Source organism: Dermacentor silvarum, chromosome 11 (assembly GCF_013339745.2).
Source record: "Dermacentor silvarum isolate Dsil-2018 chromosome 11, BIME_Dsil_1.4, whole genome shotgun sequence".
Lineage (NCBI taxonomy): Eukaryota > Metazoa > Arthropoda > Arachnida > Ixodida > Ixodidae > Dermacentor > Dermacentor silvarum.
Genome location: NC_051164.1, coordinates 93,915,623 through 93,937,660, shown reverse-complemented (window position 1 = coordinate 93,937,660; position 22,038 = coordinate 93,915,623). Strand labels below are relative to the sequence as shown.

At 47.6% G+C, this 22,038-nt stretch overlaps 2 protein-coding genes and 1 long non-coding RNA gene across 3 annotated transcripts in view; 1 reads left to right on the top strand and 2 right to left on the bottom strand.

Annotated features, from left to right (window-relative positions):
• Positions 1-22,038, bottom strand: part of LOC119433311 (alpha-crystallin B chain-like) — a 407,637-nt gene that overhangs the window by 303,497 nt on the left and 82,102 nt on the right.
• Positions 5,207-22,038, top strand: part of LOC119433541 (uncharacterized) — a 38,851-nt gene continuing 22,019 nt past the window's right edge. The window contains exon 1 of the long non-coding RNA XR_007464176.1: positions 5,207-5,440. This is a non-coding gene — a long non-coding RNA (uncharacterized LOC119433541). The remainder of the gene's footprint in view (positions 5,441-22,038) is intronic.
• Positions 15,137-22,038, bottom strand: part of LOC119433540 (fizzy-related protein homolog) — a 31,612-nt gene continuing 24,710 nt past the window's right edge. Inside the window, exons 6-8 of the mRNA XM_037700790.2 lie at positions 21,793-21,921; positions 19,280-19,552; positions 15,137-17,797 (exon numbers count right to left, since the gene is read on the bottom strand). Of these exons, the coding sequence (XP_037556718.1) occupies positions 17,519-17,797; positions 19,280-19,552; positions 21,793-21,921 (681 nt within the window). The 3' untranslated portion in view covers positions 15,137-17,518. The remainder of the gene's footprint in view (positions 17,798-19,279; positions 19,553-21,792; positions 21,922-22,038) is intronic.

Genomic DNA, 22,038 nt, shown 5'->3' with positions numbered 1-22,038 from the left:
TTACGACCACTGTCAAATGCAATGAGCGTATCTCCGTCATATACACACAGCACAAAAACTACAAGGAATTTCCACGCTTGCAGAGCCGTGCTGCGCACATCTGCACGCGTCTGCATCGAGAGGCCACATAAACATCAATTTAGCAAGCAGACATGCCAGTTTATCAAGAAAAATTGCACCCGTAACACTGCGACGGAATATCACTGCTAATATCTTGCTTGGTATTAGGATAGCTATTTGCGCGAGTTGGTCTGAGTGGATGGCGTGAATGCAGCGCAAAGCACTCAAGTGTGAGAATATAGGTGTGAGATTAGAGGAAAGAGGTATATTGAAAAAAAAAAGTCCCTGTTAGTATACCTCTTTCCGGCTAACAACACACCTGTCTTCCCACACTTTGGTGCTTCGCGCTGCATTTATGCCATGAAAAAAACATATAAGTTATAAATGAACTAATTATTTCGACGCAGCCAGCGGTGGTAAATCAAGTGGTACTAGAACCTTGAAAAAAAAAAATGGACGATATATATGTTGTCCTCCCAGTACAGCATTTTGTCTACTTCTGAACATTGGTCGTGTGTGTTGTACACAGGAGATGTACAGGATCATCGACATCGATTAAAGGGCATCTGCTTCATGTCTCGGCCCTGAGAGGAAATACTAAATGAAAATGAAATGTGATAAAGCGGCCACTGTTTCCAACAGGGCACAGCATATGCTATAGTTATAATGGATTGAATGCATTAATTAGTGAGAGAGAGAGAGAGATAAATGAGATGCGAAAGGCAGGGAGGTTAACTGGAAGGTAGATATCCAGTTTGCTACCCTGCACTGGGGAAGCGGTAAGGGGAGACAGAAAGATAAAGAAAAATGCACACACATAGAAAAATAGGCAGTTAAAGAAAACAATAAAAAACACATACATACACAAAGGAACTCGGGAGTGTCACAGTCGTTCAAGCAGGTCCCTTGACCGGGGGAACCTCAGTAGCATCCTCATCGCCTTCTGGTGCGAAGACCGCATCAGCCGGAACTCTAAGATCGTTTGCTCAGAAAGCGGTCGGTCGTCGAGGCGTGCCAACGCCGTCACGAGCGACTGTCTCTGGGAGCTGTAGCGGGGACAATGACACAGGATATGGCCGATTGTTTCCTCGCTGCCGCAACTATCACAGGCAGCCCTGTCAGCCATTCCGATGCGGCAAGCGAAAGCATTCGTGAAAGATACTGGATCCAAGCCACAGTTGGCAGAGAGCAGTTGTCTCGATTCGGGAAAATCCAGATGGAATACGTTATAGTCAGAGGGATGGGTCCAAGTGGTTGCAGTCGAGTGTACCGGAAACCTGGCGTGTTCCACGTGGATCGTGTGGCATCACGCGCAAGTATGCGAAGTCTTGTTGCTGCATCGGTTCTTGAAAGTGGGATGGATTCCTTCACAGCATTTTCGTGAGCCCTCCTAGCAGCTTCTCAACCAAGTGCGGATGACCCTGTATAACTACAGCTGACTCAAGGGCCGCGGGCCCGACATGGCAAACAAAGAGGCATCACATCCAGATCACAGTTCTACTGTAAGAACGCTCATTTGCATGGCATACGCCTGTCGAATGTATTTGGAACGTACAAACGAAACTAACAGCTCAATGTGAATGATTCTCATTTGGCCTCACTGAAACATGTGAGGGGCTCTCCTGCCCTCCTTAGGTACACGCAAAGAAGTAAAAAAAAAAAAAAAAAGAAAAGAAAACTCGCAGTCTCACTTGAAAATCGAAGCATTTATAGTGATAGCAAAGTATCAGACAACATGTATGAAGCAATGTTCGTAGTTTTATCGGCCGTATATATTGAAGTATACATAAGCTTGCTAATTAAATTAACAATCGTGATGTCATGCGCGCGCACGCAAACGTGATCAGATCTCACTCGACGACCTCGGACGTTCGCTGTCATAACACTGGCGCAGTGAACATGGGCGGCAGCGGATGATAAGTGGTTCTTGAGGGAAAGGGAAAGGTTGGCGCTATCTTCTGCAGCCCTTGAGGGAGCACGGCTCAGCGCCAACGGGGAGGGGTAAGTGGGAGCGACAGCGGCAAGCGAATTCTTCTTCGTGCTGCCTCTCGCTTCAAATCGAACTAGGCGCGCAAGAACGCAGCGCACTCGAAACAATCAGCCATTTCGACGCGTCAGCCTTTGCATCCACCGCAGATTAGCTCCAGAAGCCGCGCCATGCGCAGCCGTGGCCGGACTAAAAGAGGACATGGTAAGTAACCTGCCCCGCTTAAAGTCCCTATATAAGAAAAGTACCGCCATCTACTCTTTCCTCCGCCGCCTCCTCTCCTAAAGCGCTTGCTTTTTCCTTTACTTTTTGCTTGCGAAAGCCAAGTCGACGGTGGCGCACCTAGAAAGTCCACGTTGAAGCTTTCAGGCCGGGCGCGCGCCGCCGCCGCCGCCGCCGCCGGCGACTGCGGCTGCGCAGAGGACTTTCAACATGGCTCTGAGGCGGAAAAAAAGAAAATATAAAGAAGTGAAAAGCGCGCGCTGTCATCGTCCAATCGGAGATACAGGAGAGAGAGAAGCGGCGTTTATCAAAGGATGGCGCTACTTTTCTTATATAGCGACTTTAGCCCCGCTTCCCTCCAGCCGCCTATAGCACCCTATAGCAGGGTGAGCCGCCGGTCGTGAACTTATCGCTCTCAAAGGGCGCGCGGTCGTGATCTTATCGCTCTCAGACTTCAAACGGAACATCACGGCGACGCCGCCGACGCCGGTGGGAATTTGCCTGGAGTGTCTATACAATTGCTATCGCAAAAACGAAATTCGAAAAAAAGAAAAGTTCAATTAGACAGAAACGAGGTTGTCGTTCGCAGCGCCGGAACTGTGCGTCACTGGCTTAAGGCTGAAATGCGAGCAGAATCTGGAGGCGTACGGAAAATATTACTGCAAATGACAATTTAAATTAAACTTAACTCAAAGTTATAAATCCTGTATGGCCAACGCAGACAAAGAGAAAGCTGTTTTTAAATGCAGTTTCATTTCGAAACATGCGGATCCTGATCGTATAGACCTTTTACAGCGCGCCAGGGTACGCCACAGAGGCGCCGTCATTGAACCACTTCTGAATCGGAAGCAAGCAGGCATGAGCCGCCGCCGGTAGCTCCAGCAACGTTCCGCTGAGAGACCGTGGATGTTTAAAATGTGGAAGAGCAGAGGGAAGACGTGCTCTGTCGTGAGTTGAGGCTCAAATGCGTGCCACGAGACTGTGTGCGAGCTTGATCAGCCTCAACTGCACAAGGAGTGCCCGTGCATGCTTACGACCGTTCGTTATGCACACCTTTCCGCAAGGCGAACCACTACGAGATCTACCGCCAGCGCTGGATAACTGCCGGTAATAACTGCCAGCCTTCAGCAACTCGCAGCGTTGGCGCCACCGTTGGCACGGTGGCGAAATGTTGAACTTCGATAAGCATGTAAGTCCGCTGGATACGTTCCCCCACACAAGCGCGACTGACTTCAGCAACTGCAACTTCCACAACAGCGAAGTCGAACGTGGAATAATATAGGCAGGCACCGCGAGTTTTCTTTCTGTGCCTGGAATCAAACAGCAGGCGAGCGGTCGCTCGGTCACTGGCAACATGTTGGTCCACGCGTGCGCAAATACATTTAAATCTGCGCTGTAAGTAATCAGAAACCCATTGTTAAGTTATTTGATCAGCTCTGGCGACAAGAATGACGCGGTCGGAGCCAACCACGGTCGTCGGAGTAGGGAGGAAACATTTCCGGAAATTTTGAGCGGTAGAAAAAAAAAAAAGCAGTTTTTTGTTCCTGTTTTTTTTTAAAGGAAATTGGGAACGTTAAAAATTGCAACTCCAGTAAAAATAGCTCATATTTATTATTTCAGCAATAAAAAATAAGCATCCTTAAATACATGCAATAATTACGCGGAGATCGCGAAGGCAGGGGAATGAACGCTTTGCTCTCCTTCGAAAGATTGCTAATCTTGTAACTGAGGAAAAGGTCACCTGCAGTGTCTCAGTCACTCTCGCTGGACATACTCGCATTAGAATCGATTGCGGCCACTTCCACGTTCAAGTTTAATTGTACGTTGACGAGGTTTCGAACACGTTTACTTGTGAGCCTGTTGCAAAGCTGGTTATGAACGTTTCCAAACAAGGACCCGTTTTGTTGACAACTGGCAGATGGTGAAGGTATCTGCAGCAGCCTAGAAGCTGTATAGGTGTCAGCCGCTGATTAGTGCAAAGGCCTGTATTCCGCCCAGTATTACGCTACGTTTGAAAGCTAGGCTAAGTTTTCAAAACTGAAAGCATGTAACGAACTCACTTGAAAACTAAATGTTGCCGTTTGCTTGTCGTCGTCATCTCTTCTAGAATCGTATGCTACATAGCAGATAATGGCAAGTATAACTGCATGTTGAAATTTTAATGTTTTTTTATCACTTTCTGTGCGCCGGTAAAAAAAAAACGAAATTAAAAGCCTTCTTTATAATTCCGGGTTTCTTCCCTGCCCTTACATCTCTAGGTCGGAGCAGGTCGCAAACAGGCATTTCCCGCTCGCGCTCACAAGCGTACTCACAAACGAAGTTGTTGCGCATACATTTAATGACAACAGGCGCACGGTCCGCAACAGCCTTTAAAAATCTACCGCTGTAAAGACTAGAATATAAATATAGTAAAAGCAAACACCGGGCTGCCTACATTCGTCGCCTTCAGCCGGTGAGCTTGCAAACACTAAGATAGCAGTGCAGACAGAACAGATAGGCCCGAGCATATATCGACAGCAGCTCTGCAGCAGCAACGCTATAGTGTGCTTACAGCGCACATTACGGTAATGCCAGCAGCGGAAAGAGGAACGCTTCTATGCTCCGCGATTGAGCGATAGCGTATAGACGGTGCGTCCACTTCGCTTCGTCATTTTTGCGGCCAAACGCACTCTGCGCAGTGGGTGGACAGTTGGGCTAGTTCCAGTATTAGCAATTAAAGCTTCGACATTTTTCTGGTAGCCGACGGAAAATTCGACAACTTTTGCATATTTGGGTCTATCTTTTCGACCTACGCATTAATAAAGTGATGCACTTCACTGTCGAAATAAAATGTGCTTTTGCATTTTTCTTTTTGCATCCTATATCTGTGTTTAGTCGCTTCATTTCTTGCGCCAACGGGCGGCGCTTTCGCTGTTATCGTAGATCGCAGAGGGGCTTTATATCGCTGAGGCTGCCATTCTGTTTGTCTGCTCCTGTCGCCTTCTACACACGTGCAAGTTTGTTCGCGTACGCTCCGCGGTTGAAGATATTCTTTCTGTGCCCGCGAATATTCCGGCAACGGTCGGAAAACCGAGGGAAGTGACACAAGGCGTGTAGTGCGGTTGCGTGGCGTGACAACTCGGGGAAGGAACAGCAGGGCGAAACATTTTCCCATTTCCCAGCGAACGAGAGGTAAGCACACTTTTTCTGCATGCGTCTTCATGAAGCAAACGAGCGCTATATCTTCGTCTTCCGCGGTTTCCTTTCTATAGTGAATATCGTTTTCGTTTGGCGCGGCGCATTTTTCTGCGGTGTTGTGAGATACTGAAGCAAACGTTGACTGAAGCTACCTGCTGACAGTTGCTTGACGCTAGGTGACGCGCAGATGAAAATTTCGCTTCATTATACATAGCTTGCACTGACGTCAGTGAAAGGAATTCTGGGATGTGCATCCGCCATGCATATGAACCGCTCACTCTCCCACAGTCGTTGCAAGCCCCGCAAGACGTGTTGTCACCGTGGTCGTGTGCATGATATTTGGTTGTTTCAACCACAGTGACACTCGCGGGAGAAAAAAAAAAAAACCCCGACTAACAGCAGCTTCTTTTCATTACCGAAGAGCGTGGAGAACCAGGGCGAGCGCACGAAAGCGTTGAGCACGAAGCGGCGCAGCCTATGGCTGGCGCGCATTAAACGTGCCAACTTAGACACCGAGAACCGCAACTTGCGAGTCTGCGGCGCACACTTCACTGCAGGTATATAATTCCGACTTCGACAGCGTGACAACAGCGATATATAACGAAAGGTTAGCTTTGTAACTTTGTTCATTTTGCGTTCTTAGGCAAGCCAGCTAAACTGTTCGACGAGACGGACCCTGACTGGGCTCCGTCGCTTCTTCTCGGCTACAGCGCCATGAATACTGACCCCTCGCGACACCAACGCCTCCAAAAAACGACGCGCCGAAAAGCGGCAAGCGGACGCCGAAAAGCGGGAAGCCGAATTGCAGGAACGGCGTGCCGAGGCCGACGCGGCGGCGACAGGGATTCAGCCGTGTGCCGATCGGCCCCTCTCGCCGCCCCCGACTGGAGAAACCGACGCTGACGAAAGTGAAGAGCGTCAAAACCAGCGAGACACCGCGGCGGATGCTTTAAGAGTATGTACAACCAGTTGAGAGACCTTGAAAGTGAAAAAAAAAAAAAAAACTCTGCGCTTACGCCCATTCGGCACTTGTGTCTATTCCCAGGCGCAGTGCGTAGTGATCGACGTTCTCGCGCAGTTGAATCTTTTCTTTGTACCGTACACGCGCAGACCCAATCAACTGTGCGAAGTAGTCCTCGCAAAAGAGCCGTGCAGTTGGAAATGCTGGCATGTCCAAGGAAAAGACGAATAGAAGCCTGTCACGACAGCAACTGCTCGACGGATTCTCGCAGCGCGCGCGCGTCAGACTAGCGACAAGCGGTTCACAAGCATGGCGGCCGCGGCAGCGAGTCCGCGGATGTGACGTCACGTGCAAGCTATGTGTTCATTTTTTTTTTCGAGGAATAGAAAACTTGCGTTATACAGAAATAGGGCGTCCTATAATGCAGCTCTCAACGTACAACTCAACGGAACCCCAATTCCAGAAGTAGAAACCATACGAATTTTCGGGGCTGACTTCAGCAATCGGAGCAACAACTCATTCGCTATCCAAAAACATAAGAGCGTCCTGTCTTCAAATCTCTCGCCTGATTAGCCGGGTGGACAACCAACAACGAGGAATGAAAGAACATGAGGTACTGCGACTCATCCAGGCATTTGTCATCAGTCGCATAACCTATAGCTTTCCTTACCTGAGGATCCTGAAAGCAAACGAGCACCAAATAGACAGAATCATACGGCTTGCCTAAAAACGGCTCGCATAAAACTTGCCTGTGGCAGATAGCACAATTATAATCCTTGATCTAAACTACTCGATGAGGCGGCCACGAGAAATCAAAACGCCTAATTGAATAATTAACATAATTACGCGAATTAAATTTTTAGTAATTATTTTACGGCACATCTTTCAATCTACGAATTATAGACGCTCAGTTCGCAAGGCGTATCCACTTGGAACGAATTCCCAGGACTGAACCAGTTTCCAGATAGTGATTTTTAACGTGTCTGACGAAATGCATGGGCGTTCCAATTAACTTTTTGAGGAAAAAGCTGTTTATGCATTCAAGCACAAAAGTAACTGGAACACCAATGCATTTCGTCGTACTCTTTGAAAATTATCTCGAAAATTATCTCGAAAATTCAATTAGGCGTTTTGATTTCTCGTGGAAGTAATGGCTGCCTCACCGAGAGAGGTGGCACTCGGTGGCAACGAGTGCCACAGGCAATTTTTACAATTTTGGTGCAGCTAAAATGAAACACCCTGTATATAGTGCGCATATATTCACGTGTGCGCCAATTCACTTATTCTTGACACGTTGACGATAGAGTGGGCGTGAGTTTCTGTACCATGGAGTTGGGGTAGATGTGTGTGGATACTGTGCTTGAAACTTACTACGACAGGAAGCGGCGCAACTCCCTTTGTCTTTAACGAGCGGTATAATCCTTCTTGTCGACCTTCCATGGTGGAAGCCCTTTCTTTGAAGGTTAGTGATGCAAAGCTGGCGAATGAGCAAGTTTCTGTATCCTCGAGGAAAGCCGTACATCTCGAAGTGTCGGTAACACGTACGGACAGTTGCATCAGTGGTCCGCGAACTTGGCCACACAGATTCATTCCATTCCTTACTATGCCACTATTTTTGCAGCCAACACGTCTTCAATCCACATGATTCAACACTCATGATTGGAGCACAGTGCGTTAGCGAAAACTCGGTCGCATTTCCGACAGCTGATCGCACAGAAGCAAGGCAGAAGCGGTAATGGTTTTGTATTCGTGCGCGGTCGCTCAGGCCGCGTGGGGGCGCGCCGCCGAAAGCGCCATCTCGTTTTTTTATTATTTTTTTTATTTTTAGAACTGCTCCGCGAAAAGGGTAAACGGGTTTTTCTAAGTAAAAGCAGGGTCCTTCAAGTATTGAAGGACCCTGGTAAAACTAAATGATTTCTTTTAAACTGCTATCTTGCATAGACTTTTTTTTTTCTTTCGGAAAAATAGTAGCGTTACTTGTTGCGCCGACTGTCGTGGTCTACTTTCAATGCAGGCTGTAACTGTAGGTGTTTTACAGTCACAGTCCTAAATCTCAGCGTGGTCATAAGGCATTGTCATAAATAACCCATGGGATCGATTCCATGCATATCTATGGAACGCATACGCGTTAAAGACGGACAGATTTCCGAGCAAAGTAGCCCTTTTATAGAATGCCTACGCATTAAAGCGGCGGGAGCCGGTGTGATGGCGTGAAACCTCGAAACGATGGCACTACTCGTTTCATTTTTTCGTCCAAAAGTGCAAGAAACGGCCTAAAAAAGTTTCCCACGATCTGTGTTGTAGTTAAGCCAGCTTCTCGCCACGCCTATGCTGTGGTGAAGCAGACGCATAGCACCAGCGTAACCGTTCTGCACGGTCGCTCGTCTGGTTTAAGTGACTGTAGCTGTAATTTCATCAAAAGCTTCAGCACTAAGTGAGCACTAAGTGCCCGCGTTCTCGGGGGGGGGGGGGGGGGGATCTATCAGTGCGAGCTCGATCGGCAGCTGTATACGCTGGCTCCCTACCGTTTCTTCACGTTCGCGCACTGCATCAAGCATCACAAGCAAGCCCGGAAAAGCACTACTGAGCGTATTATTGCGATAGCAATTATATGGACACTCCAAGGGGATTCCTGCCGTCGCCGTGAGGTTCCTTATAAAGTCCAAGAGCGATAAAATCGTCGCCGCGCGCTTTCACGCAGAGCGAACCCACGGCGGAGAGCAAACGCGACGTCTTCCGTGGCGCGAAAGGCCATAGGGGGATGGAAGGGAGGTGGGGCGACGTTCTGCTGCGGCACCAACTGCGTATCTTGCGACCGGGCGCAAGGGGAACTGGCGACTGAATCTCGCACGCGAAAGGGAGGAAAGCGGGAAGGCAGCGCGGGAGGGAGGGGGTGCGGCTTCTACTCTGCTAGCAACTTCGTACTTTGCGCGGCTGCGGGAGGTCGCGCGCACCGTATCTTGAAAGCGATCTGCACACGGTTCTTGTCTTTGTATGCACTGTGCTTTCGCCGCTCATTTTCCGTTGAAGCGATAGACCGTACGAATCTTCGCTCGCTGCTGACACCGCGCTTGCTCACGCCAGCGTTTTGACAGCGGTTGTCTGCGGTCATCGAGAGTGATCTATTCAAGTTTGCTTGTGCGCGCTGACACCATGCCGCAAAGTGGATCCGAGAATGTCCGAAGCTGATAAGGTCGCACATGTCATTAAGGGCATAGCAGATCCAACGTTGGCTTGACCAACGTCTGCTCCATTAATCGGCCTGACTACGCTTCGTCCACCTCTGCCATGCGCCCTCGCAACGTGAATGCCCCTCCGCGGTATCGCAACCCGGCTGAATAGCGCACTCCAGACGACAGGCCAATATGCTTCACTTGTGGCCGTATCGGTCACGTCACTGTCGCTCTTCGTGGAATTCGACCCCTTGGCCCTATCTCCCATCTGACCGTCCGCCTCATGCTGCTTCTCGCTTCCCACCGCGCATGCAACCAGTAACTCCTGGCGACACTTCTCGGTCCGCCCGCTCTAGCCGCTCTCCTTCGCCACATCGCCGCTCCTCCCGCTCGCCCCCATCGCGTCGGTCACCGTCCCCAAGCTCCTTCCTTCCAGCGCACGCTTTCGGAAAACTAACGGGTGCAGCACCTAGAGGTGATGCTGTTATACCGACCCGACGCCAAAATCCTCTTCTGACCCTGCCTACACATCGGAACCTCATCAACGTGAACGTGGATGGTGTACCTGTTACGGCTTTGATTGACACTGGCGCGCATGTATCTGTGATGGGTGCTCAGCTTCGCCATCGTCTCAAGAAAGTCCTCACTCCTGCCCCGTCGCCTGTGCTCCGAGTCACCGACGGGGGAACGCCGGCCGTTATTGGCATGTGTCCAGCTCGTGTGAGTGTCGCCGATCATCATACTTCTGTTTTATTCGATGTCCTAGAACACTGCCCTCACGACCTAACCCTGGGATTTGACTTTCTCTCGGCCCATTCCGCCTTGATAGACTGTTCTGCTGGTGTTGTGCAACTCACTCTACCTGTTACTATTGATCCCCCCGATAGTGCTCCGATCCGGCTATGTTCCACAGAGCATATTCGCCTCCCTCACCTTGCCGTTACCTACATAGGTGTTTCACCCGTTCCGCACATTCCAGACGGTGACTACATCCTATCCCCTAATCCGGATGTCCCGCTCACGCATAACGTCGCATTTCATCACACCATCATTACCATTACGGACAACACGTCCCGTCTTCCGCTAGTGAACTTTGGACTTTGTGCGCAAGTTCTCCCGCGCGGCATATCACTTGCGCAAATCACGCCGGCCCGAGACTACCAGATTTCGGGTTTAACTGCTGACGACTCCTCGTGTGCAACTCTTGCTGTGCCTCCTGCCCCTTCAGACTTAAATGTCCTAATGAAAATGATCGCGCCCGACCTTCCGCCCCAGTGTGCCAATGAACTACGTTGCCTCCTTGACTCGTACTGGGACTTATTCGACCTTGGAGACCGTCCTCTCGGACAAACATCTGTTGTCAAACATCGCATTAACACCGGGGATGCGAGCCCAATCCATCGGCGACCCTACCGCGTCTCTCCTACCGAGCGAGACATCATCCAACACGAAGTTGATAAGATGCTTTCTCGTAACATCATTGCACCTTCTTGCAGCCCATGGGCATCCCCTGTTGTACTAGTTAAGAAAAAGGACAACAGTTGGCGATTTTGCGTAGATTATCGGCACCCAAACAAGGTAACCAAGAAGGACGTTTATCCGCTACCACGCATGGACGATGCCCTAGATTGCCTTCATGGAGCACAATATTTTTCGTCCATAGACCTTTGCTCCGGGTACTGGCAAATTGCCGTCGATGACATGGACCATGAGAAAACGTCTTTTATTACTCCCGACGGCCTCTATCAGTTCAAAGTGATGCCTTTCGGGTTATGTAATGCCCCAGCCACATTTGAATTAATGATGGACGCCCTCCTACACGGTTTCAAGTGGTCCATCTGCCTCTGTTACTTGGACGATCTGATCGTTTTTTCTCCGACTTTTGCGACACACCTCGAACGCCTATCGACGGTCCTATCTGTTTTTCGTCGGGCGGGGCTACAACTCAATTCGTCCAAATGCCACTTCGGTCGTCGTGAAATTTCTGTGCTCGGACATCTCGTCGATTCTTCTGGTGTCCGTCCTGATCAAGATAAAATCCGGGCAGTGAAAGACTTTCCCATGCCAACGTGCGCCAAGGACGTTTGCAGCTTCTTGGGCCTCTGCTCCTACTTTCGTCGGTTTGTCCACAATTTTGCGGACATTGCACGCCCTCTTACTCAGCTCCTCAAGAAAGACGCTGCCTTCATTTGGGGCCGTGAGCAAGCTCGTGCTTTTACTGAGCTCCCATTCTCGCTCACTTTGACTCATCCGCTCCAACAGAAGTCCGTACCGATGCCAGCGGCCTCGGTATTGGAGCTATCCTGGCCCAGAAACAAGGACAAGAACGTGTTATTGCGTACGCCAGCCACCTTCTTTCCCCTGCTGAGCGCAAATATTCTATTACTCAGCGCCAGTGTCTGGCTCTCGTTTGGGCAGTGGGAAAATTCCGCCCCTATTTGTACGGCCGGCAATTCAGTCATCACTGACCACCACGCTCTGTGTTGGCTTTCTTCTCTGAAAAATCCTTCTGGGTGCCTTGGCTGATGGGCTCTGCGCCTTCAAGAATACAACTACTCAGTTGTATACAAGACAGGCCGGTTACACCAAGATGTGGACTGCTTCTGGGAGAAGTAACATGTTGAGTCCCAACTTGATTCTTTTCTAGTCATTACAACCATGACGACCAGAAGAGAAACAAGGTAGCAAGCTCCTACCTTGCTAATGCACGAACTCTGTCATCTGCTCTTTGCAAATCAGCTTGACGGGCATTACCACCATGTACCACATGCTCCTTCACAACGATAATTTGTTACATGAAAATGCAAAGAATTTTAAAATGAACAAGAGCACTCAACACAATTTTGACGAAATCACACTTCATGAACCATGTAAGAGTGACTGCCATAGATACCGTACATTCACCATGAACAGTTAGCATGAAATCCATAACTAGGCTAGACCAGCACAGTAAGATACGAACCAATAAAAAAGGCAAGCTCACACAACCGACCTAATCCACATTTCACAAACAAGACAAATCATTAATAACAGTCTTTCTTTCTCTTCAAGCAGCAGATGACAAATCTGAGCACAGTGTGTTCTCAAAAAGGTTTTGAAATAGACACGGAGAATAGGAAGTTCAGCGTAACATTCAGTCAATCAACAGTGGACGAGCAAGGGAAGCCTTAGTGTGGGAACTTGTCTTCGTCACGGCCCTCACAAATATGTTTGCTTGTCGAAACGTTAGCTCCAGGCTGAGGCTTCCCTTGCTCACCTCTGTTACTCAACTGAAGTGTTCATCTCCTCGCGACCTCTTTGCGTTGTTTGAATACATAAACCAAGACTTTTTTTCAACATGAAATCGTAAATTGTGTTTTCTATGGGTCTGCGAGCATTAATTGGGCTTGCTCATATGTTTGTTTAGTGTACTTATTTATTCACACAATCTTTGCAGAAGTCCTCGTATGCACTGTTGTCTCAATAACATTCCTTGCTTTCTTATAAGTACTCCACTTATGTCCAAGCTTTTACTACTGTACCTGAACACTAAATGTGCAGCAAAAATATCAAGAGCAGACAATATGTGCTAGAAAATTTAGCATAAATTTTTTTTTTCCCTACACTATGTGCTTCTTGCCAATGTGTTATGAAAAGAACGGGACATAGCAGTTGGAGTTTATCTTGCTAACACTACATCTTTGCCAAGCACGTTTTATGATTCTTTTGTTCATCTATCTGAAATCGTCGAATGCAGACAATATATGTATAGTGTGAAATATGGCAAGCAGCACTGTATGCTACTACAGTATGAGAGTAGCCAGCACAAATATTGCTGTATGAAGCTTCGTTATCTCTGCTTTAAGCGGCACGCCGAACACTTGATTTGAGCTTTCAAATACATTAAATACTGTAAAATTCAGAACAAGCGCCTCAAGCAAGTCGAAATTACCGGCGAAGTTAGGGGGGGGGGGGCTTGAATAGAGCTTGAATACTTCCAAGCATGCAGTGAATAGCATTAGAGTGATTGTCTCCTTGCCTGACCCGTTTCTTGATAATTAACTTTCTACTTTTCTTGTGGAGAACCAAGGTAGCTGTGGATTGTAGGTATTTGCCAAGATATTCAAGTATGCCTCCTGTACTCCTTGATTATGCAATGCCTCTATGACTGCTGGTATCTCTACTGAATCAAATGCTTTCTCACAATCTATGAAAAAAGCCATATAGAAAGGTTGATTGTACTCCGCAATTTCTCGACTACCTGATTGATGTTTGACATTGCTTATGCAGCTTTTATCCCAGACAAAATGACGTCCGCTAGAGTAAAGTGACGCGTAATGTTCACTTTATTAAAAACCATGTCCACGGTCAAACGTTTAGCACTAACGAGAGTTCTGCTACAAGTCAAGCTCAGCTGCAATGCATGGCTGCCGACGGCGGACAGCGAACCGCGACTCGGCCATGCTCGCATCGCAGCTGGCGGTGCCGCAAATATCAGCATGCTTTCTGCATGTGAAATTACTGCGAGGCGAGGGTAAAGCGGCAACAACGGTAACAAAACATTGCTGCTTGGGAGCGTCCGCCATCTGCTACAAATTTGAAGTGAACCGAAAAAGGCCTAGCGATGATATCTGTGGCGAGTGATCAGCGGCGGTGAAGTTGCCGGCTACGAGAAAGGCCTTGCGATGATATCTGTGGCGAGTGATCAGCGGCGGTGAAGTTGCCGGCTACCCCAGAGAGTAGCCGCAACCACTCCTCTGTCGCTGAGTGGTCACGTCGCTGTGCCGCAGAGAAATCCTCTGTACTGTGTGACGCCACCACTACTCTTATTTCCGTTGCACTGTGGAAGGTACATTTTCCCTTACACACTACTATAATTAAAGTGATACTACCTGTAGGCAAGGAAATAAACTATTTTTTGGTATATTCTTGCTACTAAACTGCACATTCCTAAATACACTCAGTAGTGCCTCTAGCTTTTGGGCCCAGAATACAGGGTTTGTTGATTGTTGCGCTACCTTTTGGCAAAGAAATAAACTTTTTTTTTGTTATTTTCTTGCTACAATAAGCAAACCCCGTATTCTGAGCCCAGTAACACCTGTATCATATTTTTTTTTTCACAATTCATAATTGAAGAATGTAAAATATAGCAGTGAATTAAACTACCAATAATGAGTTCATTTCTTCACCAACAAGTAATGCTACAATCTGTGAACCCTGTATTATTGGCCCAAAAGTGTGTTCAATCTTGAAACATGCATGCATCCTTGCTGCCATAGCCAGACGCAGTCTTCACCCTGATCCTTGCTGATGTCTCGTAAAGCATCGGCCATATTTGCTTCGAGATGTGCAAAACATCACATGACCAGTCTTGCACTGACATGACACAGGATCATCATGTGGCAGCTGCTGCTGATGCACTTCTGGCCAGATACTGATGGCACCTTGGCGATCCTAACAATAGCTGACTCCGTTACCAACGGAACATGCATTGTGTTGCTTGCTAAGGGCAGAGCCTGTTACTGAGTCCACTATTGCTGTTCCAGGCTACAGCCCCTTGCAACAAAGAGTTCAGGCTTGCAAAGGTTCAGTGTTATTTTATTAGGCATCATTTCCTCACCAGTGCAAGCAGTTCTTCCAAAAGCCCTTTGTGCAAAACAAATGAAACACGATGCCACTTCACTAACACTATCAGCGTTGAGTGCCAGACACCAAAAAGCAAAAAAGTCATATCCCTTATCATGGCTGCATCGGTCATTTCCACAATGCAATACCGTTAAGCTCCTATCATGACTCAACATTTACAGCAGTCAATTGCATGTGTTACATACAAAGTAATCACACTGGGTTGTACTTTCATTCAATTTGAAGGCCTGCTTGCCTCCTCTGCTTTTGTCAATGCTCATGTTTGCATTTCCTTCGTGACAATTAAATAACTTAGGCTCACTGTTAAACGCAATGAGCATATCTTCATCATACATACAGTATGAGAACAACAAAGAATATCCATGCTGAGCTAGCAAAACCATTGGCTGAAAAAGGCAAAAGATGGGCACACATCTGCGTCAATAGGCCATATTTGCTTTTAATCGTAGACATCAATTTAGTAAGCACACCTGCCAGTTCATCTAAAAAAATTTACGCCCGTAACACTGCGGCAGAACACCACTGCCAATATTTTCTTGCTTGACATTAGGATAGTGATTTGGCCGAGTTGGTCAAAGTTGATGGTGTGAATGCAGCGCAAAGCCGTGAAGTGTGGTACTAAAAACAGGTCCTTGTTTGTACCTCTTTCTGTAACCACACACCTGTCTTTCTACACTTTGATGCTCTACACTGCATTCACGCCATCACTTGCTTGACAACATAAAGTATAAGTTATGAATGAACTAAGTATTTTGATACAGCCAGTGGTGGTAAATTTATCAGTGGTACCAGCATCTTGAAAAGAAAAAAAAAAAAAAAAAAGCTGAAAATATTGACTTCCCCCAGTACAGCAATTTGACTACTTGCACATTGGTTGTGCATCACACACAGGGTCATAACATCTGAGTTAACCACCTTGCTAATATTCAAACGCTGATAGATAATTCTGAAATTTGGAATGCACATCTGTAGCCCAGTCCTTGATTAATAGGTATCCGCATTATGCGTCAAAGCAGCCACTTTTCCCAATAGGGCACAACAGATTCTAGCTGTACTGGAAAGGGCAAGGCCCGACATGCCGACAAAAAGGCATCGCATCCATAACACAGTTCTACTGTGAGAATGCTCATTTTCATGGCTCGCAACTGTCCTTCAAGCAGACAAACCAAAACAACAACACAAGGCAAACAGTTCTTATTTGGCATGAATAAAACATGCGATGCTCTCTTCTGCCCTGCTTAGGGCAGGTAAAAACAAAATAAAAGGTTTGCGTAGACAGAAACCAGGTTGTCAAATGCAGTGCAAGAATTGGGTGTAACTGGCTGCAGACTGAAATGCAAGCATTCTGAAGGTGTATGGAAAAGTATACTGTATATGACAATTTAAATTAAACTCAATTGAATTGAATTTACTCAAGCTTATAAGCCCTGTAGGCCAATGCAGAAAAAAAGAACTATCTTTAAATGCAGCCTAATTACAGCTCTGCCTGAAGCATGGACCATGCTACGGTAGTTGCCACAGATGACAATGCACATCTGTCTGCCATGCAGGTTACTAATGGCAACTATTAGGCTGCCTAGTGTGCATACATGCTTCAAGGAATGCATATATGCAGGCCATACACCAAACAATTTGCATGACATTTGAAACATGAAGCACTGCCTTCATAGTGTACAGCTGGCACTAACCAACTCGGTGGTCAGCTCACTTACTGAAGCAGTTTCTGAAGCTTCAATAAAATGCTATGGGGCATAATAACTAAAATGTTACAAGGTAACTAGAGGTAAACAAGCACTCTTAACTTAAAACAGTTCCCATTGTGTGAGCAGTGAAATCAATGCAGTCAGAGAGGGATGTGTGTGCACCAGGATAAATAGAAAGCTAGACCAGTCACAGTGCGGTAATCCAGCGCAACACCTGCATAGTTGAACTTACTGGTTAGCAGTAGGCGGTATGTACAGCAAGCACAATTTTTTAGCAGTCAATAAAAATGAAAAATAAATAAAATCAGTTTTCCAAACAAATTATGACAGCTCGCAGCACATTTGACGGCAGACTTGGCGTGACATTTGCGTTCCCTGCGCAGATAAGCCACATCCTTCAATAAGTTTACACAGGGCTGTTCGCAAGGACCATGAACAACCCTTTCACGAAGCCGAGCTTCGCAGCAGTGTTCGCTGAATTCGAGGACCGGTTATCAGTCTGCAGCGGTCCCCACCATAAGGGCCTGCAGACTTTGTACACGGATCTCCCCGCCTTCCTTAGGCATTCATGCACAATCGTTTTACATTCACACTCCACGTATCAGACCTCTCAGCGTATGCTTGCAAAGAGACTAAGTGCTGACCGTGCTTCACGCTGTGACCGAGCTTTGCTGAACACATTCCAGAACCGTAGCGTCTCATCGCCTGCACCAGTGACAACGCTCTCGCCATCGGGGGAGACGGCAAGGTAGAGCACTCGGTAGGAGTGACCGGTCAGCTTGGCAACTTGGGCCAGCGACGGGTACTTCCAGACGAGGATCTGGTTCTGGGAATAGCCGTGCGTGCTGACGAGCTCTGATGCATGTTTGGACCATGCCAAGTTGCACACCTGCAAGAGCAAATATGTGAAGATGTGTTAGAATGGTTACCGTTCTTGTTTTCAATAACATGAGAGACAAACAATGTTTGAATAAATAGCATGATTGTTCTACATGTAAAGGATGCTGAAGCACTGCAGATATCCTACTGTCGCATGAACTTAAGCTGCTAAACAAGTTTTACATGCATATTTCATTCAGATTCAGTGTTAAGACACATGGCTGGAGGTTTCCCGATAAATCAGAGTTGCTGATCTATGCAAAGCTAACACTCATATTCTTAAGTCTCTCCACCTCGCAATCTAACTTGACCTCTAAAAGGCTGCTGATATGTCACTTCGTATGGTTTGACTAATCCTTGCTCAGAGTGCCATGAAACCAATCAATTGTGCCTTGATCACCATGACATTAAACATTCGTTTTACAGAGGTACCTTTTATGGGATCTTTCAGGTTGCAATATTGCTACACGCGTGTGGTATTTGGTTGTTTTAACGAGGCGCGCGGGCGCCTAGACGAAGAAGACGAACTGCTCTGGGCTCTCGAGCTATCGGCTGATCTGGCCAGCGCTGCAGCTGGCCAGATCTTCAACACATAGAACTTCAACACATAGAACTTCAACACATAGAACTTCAACACATAGAACTTCAACACATAGAACTCAACACATAGAACTTCAACACATATAGACAAATCTCATTACTATGAACACCACATTAACAAATATCGTAAAAATCACCACCAGGTTGCCTATATCGTCAATGTAAAAATATTTCGGAACTACAAATCTGCAGTACTAAAATGAAGTTTATTCCTCCTCCTCCTGCGAATTTCAATATAGCACATATTTCAGAATAGCATACGTTCACTGCCATTTCTGTGCGTATGCGGGAACGCGTTCGCCGGGGCCAGCACCCGCTTTCAGCGGGAGTTTCTCGAGCGGCACTTGGCGCGCGTGTTTGGGTACGACGCAGAGTACGACGCAGAGTACGACGCAGAGTACGACGCAGAGTACGACGCAGAGTACGACGCAGAGTACGACGCAGAGTACGACGCAGAGAACGACGCAGAGAACGACGCAGAGAACGACGCAGAGAACGACGCAGAGAACGACGCAGAGAACGACGCAGAGAACGACGCAGAGAACGACGCAGAGAACGACGCAGAGAACGACGCAGAGAACGACGCAGAGAACGACGCAGAGAACGACGCAGAGAACGACGCAGAGAACGACGCAGAGAACGACGCAGAGAACGACGCAGAGAACGACGCCACTAACGGCGCTGCTAATGGCGCACGCGCTTAGGTGTGACGTAGAGAACAATCGAACTGACGGCGCAGCCAATGGAGACCTTTATCAAAACATGTGGCAAACGGTTTTTCGTTTCGCCTAGCCGCATACAGCTTTCGCTGTAAAATTCATTGCAAGACACATTGCAGATTTTTTCTGCATCGAGTAACAAACAAATGCACTTGTACATCTTCTCGACTCACCTGTGAACCAGTGTCCACACACTGCATTGGCTGTCCTGTGAGGGTGTTCCAGAAACGGATGCAGCGGTCAGCGGTACCCCCACCGCTGGCAAGCAGGCCGTGCTGGTGCGGGGACCAGGCGATCGCCTTGACGGCCGCCACGTGCTCCGTGTAGCTCTGTACGGGGGTGCTGCTGCTCAGGTTCCACACCAGCAGCTTGTTGTCGTTGCCACCCGATGCCAGGTGCTGATTGTCGGGCGACCACTTGAGGCCGCATACTTCCTGCCTGTGGCCCTGCGCGTGACAGGTGTAACCAAAACATTAAAGGAGTGCCAACATGACATTACTGATTTGTCATTACTTTGTCCGTTCAATGAAGCCCCAAGCCCTAGAAAAAATGCTATCAAGCATCAGAGCACTCTAAATAACGTACAACAACAATACTTGTTTTGATGCGAAAGCATCAAATGGCCCATTGAGCGAAAAATCTGGCGTCTGCAATGTGTAGCAGCCAAACGGCACCTAAATTCCCATCGGCTGCGATGCCACGTCACGAGTGCGCCTCGACGGAGTTCCCATTGGCTTCGACGGAGCAGAGCAGGCGAAAGGGAACACCTGCGGCTGTGTAAGGGGAGAGGGCATCGCTGCGACTCCATGTCACCCTTGCTCTCGGAAGCTAGCGGTGTAAGGGGAGAGGGCATCGCTGCGACTCCATGTCACCCTTGCTCTCGGAAGCTAGCGCGCAGTCCGTACCTCTCTCTCTCACCCCCACTTGGCTTAGCTGCTGTGCACGCCTGCTGGCCTTGGTGGTCGCTGCTGCTGCTTCCTTGATCTCTCATCGCACAGGACGTTGGTGGCAGGTGGCGTTGGCACCGCAGGCTGCTGCTACTTGTTTGCTCGGGCAGCATGTACCATTATGGTACATTACTCGCAGCGCAAAACTTGGACAGCTCAGCGGCGTTCAAGGGGACATTAATGCTTTCGCGTTCACAACTCATAAGAAGTGTTTAGGTGTCCTCGGATTTTCTATGAAGCAGTTTCAATTTCGGTACCCAGGCGTCGTGATGTTATTAACAATGGGTCACCACTTGCCACAATAGTTCAGTGGCTATGGCATTGTGCTGCTCGAGGTCATGAGTTTGATCCCAGTCATGGCGACCTCATTTCGATAGGGACGAAATGCAGAAACGCTGCCGTACTTAGATTTAGCTGCACGTTAAGGAACGCCAGGTGCTCAAAATTATTTCGGAGTACCCCACTACAGTGTGCCTTATAAAATCGTGGTTTTACTCTATAATCAAATTTTTTCTACTGAGTCGCCTGCCCCTGCAATCATTGCAGCTGTCGTACACAAGCACAGCCAGAATACTCGTGCTGAACTCTCTCGTTTATAAATTTTTTCATTAGAAAGTTCATGATACCTAGTCTTACTGCTACATCACTTCGGCAAATTTTGCTCTGTGCCATGACAACATGACAATGTCATGACAGTCGATCCGGTATATTGAGACCAATTTTAGTATCATGTTAAAATCTCCTGTAAGGGTACCCTGCCTTCAAACTTGTGAAGTGTCATCCTTTTATGCATGAGAAGTGTGCAGTACAGCTTTTACAACTTTAAAAATATGTCTCAGTACTCTTATAAGGGATCGCAAGCAAATACAGTTAAACGTCGACATAACGTAGTCGGTAAAATCGGCACTTAGCTTCGTTATATCGAAACTCGACCTTTTATGCAAATAAGTAAAGTCTCCAATGGGTTTTTCTTACATGGATGGGGCCGTAGAATTTTACGCCTTACTGGGCAACCATAAAAAAACAATTTTGTTGAGTTTTAGAGTCGCCAACCAAAGACAGTTTCATGCTGTGCTGATGTCTTCATATCGGCAGTATGAAGCGAAGCCTGCAAAGCTTTCGCGTCCATCCCGCTGCATACCTCTCGTTTCAACGAGTATCTGAAACGAGAGATAATGTGACCTCTAGAAATAAACATGCGCGAAGAGAGCGAATATGAAGCCACAGCATACAGCACGAGGGTCGCGATAGTATCTTGTCACACTTGGGACTGTATACAGAACATGATGGTGAGAGGTAATTAAATAGTTTTAGCATGTGTGGTATTCCGGTAAACGCAAGCGGACTGGGCGTTACCGGTTGAGCGGAGGCGCAAACGTGATGCACGGTGCAGAGCTCATACATACAAACACAGAGCTAATATTTCAGTAATGAAGTGCACTCTACTTTGCTGCTGGCATAAATTTTTGGTAGCACGTTAATCGTGTTGCTGTTGAAAATTTACCCCAGCACCAAAGTAAAATACACTTGGTTACGGTGTTACAGTTTCTCTGCTCTGGTGAATTGCGTCAGATGTTACTGACTTTCCTCGAGATCCTCATTAAACTTACATTACCTTTCTCAGAATTGGGAACTTCATCTCTGAAATCCTGCACAGTGTTGTCTGTGCAATGCAACCACTACTGTCCAAACTGAGCCACCAGGAGATATTAGCCGTTGTAAGACAAAATACAGCTTGCCTGCAGTCGCCGCTCAGGTGCACCTCCTGAAGGTGTCCGGGCGTCCCGCTGAAGAATCAAGCGGTCTCGCGAGCCCGATGACAGCACATCTCCGTTCCATGCCAGTGCACCCACACGTGCAGAGTGGCCCTGTAATGCGTTGAACAATGCTTCCATGAGAGATCTTTCTAAACAGTGCAGCTACTAGAAGAAAACACCAAAAGGTGGACTAACTGTACAGCTGAACACCAACATAAAGAACACAGA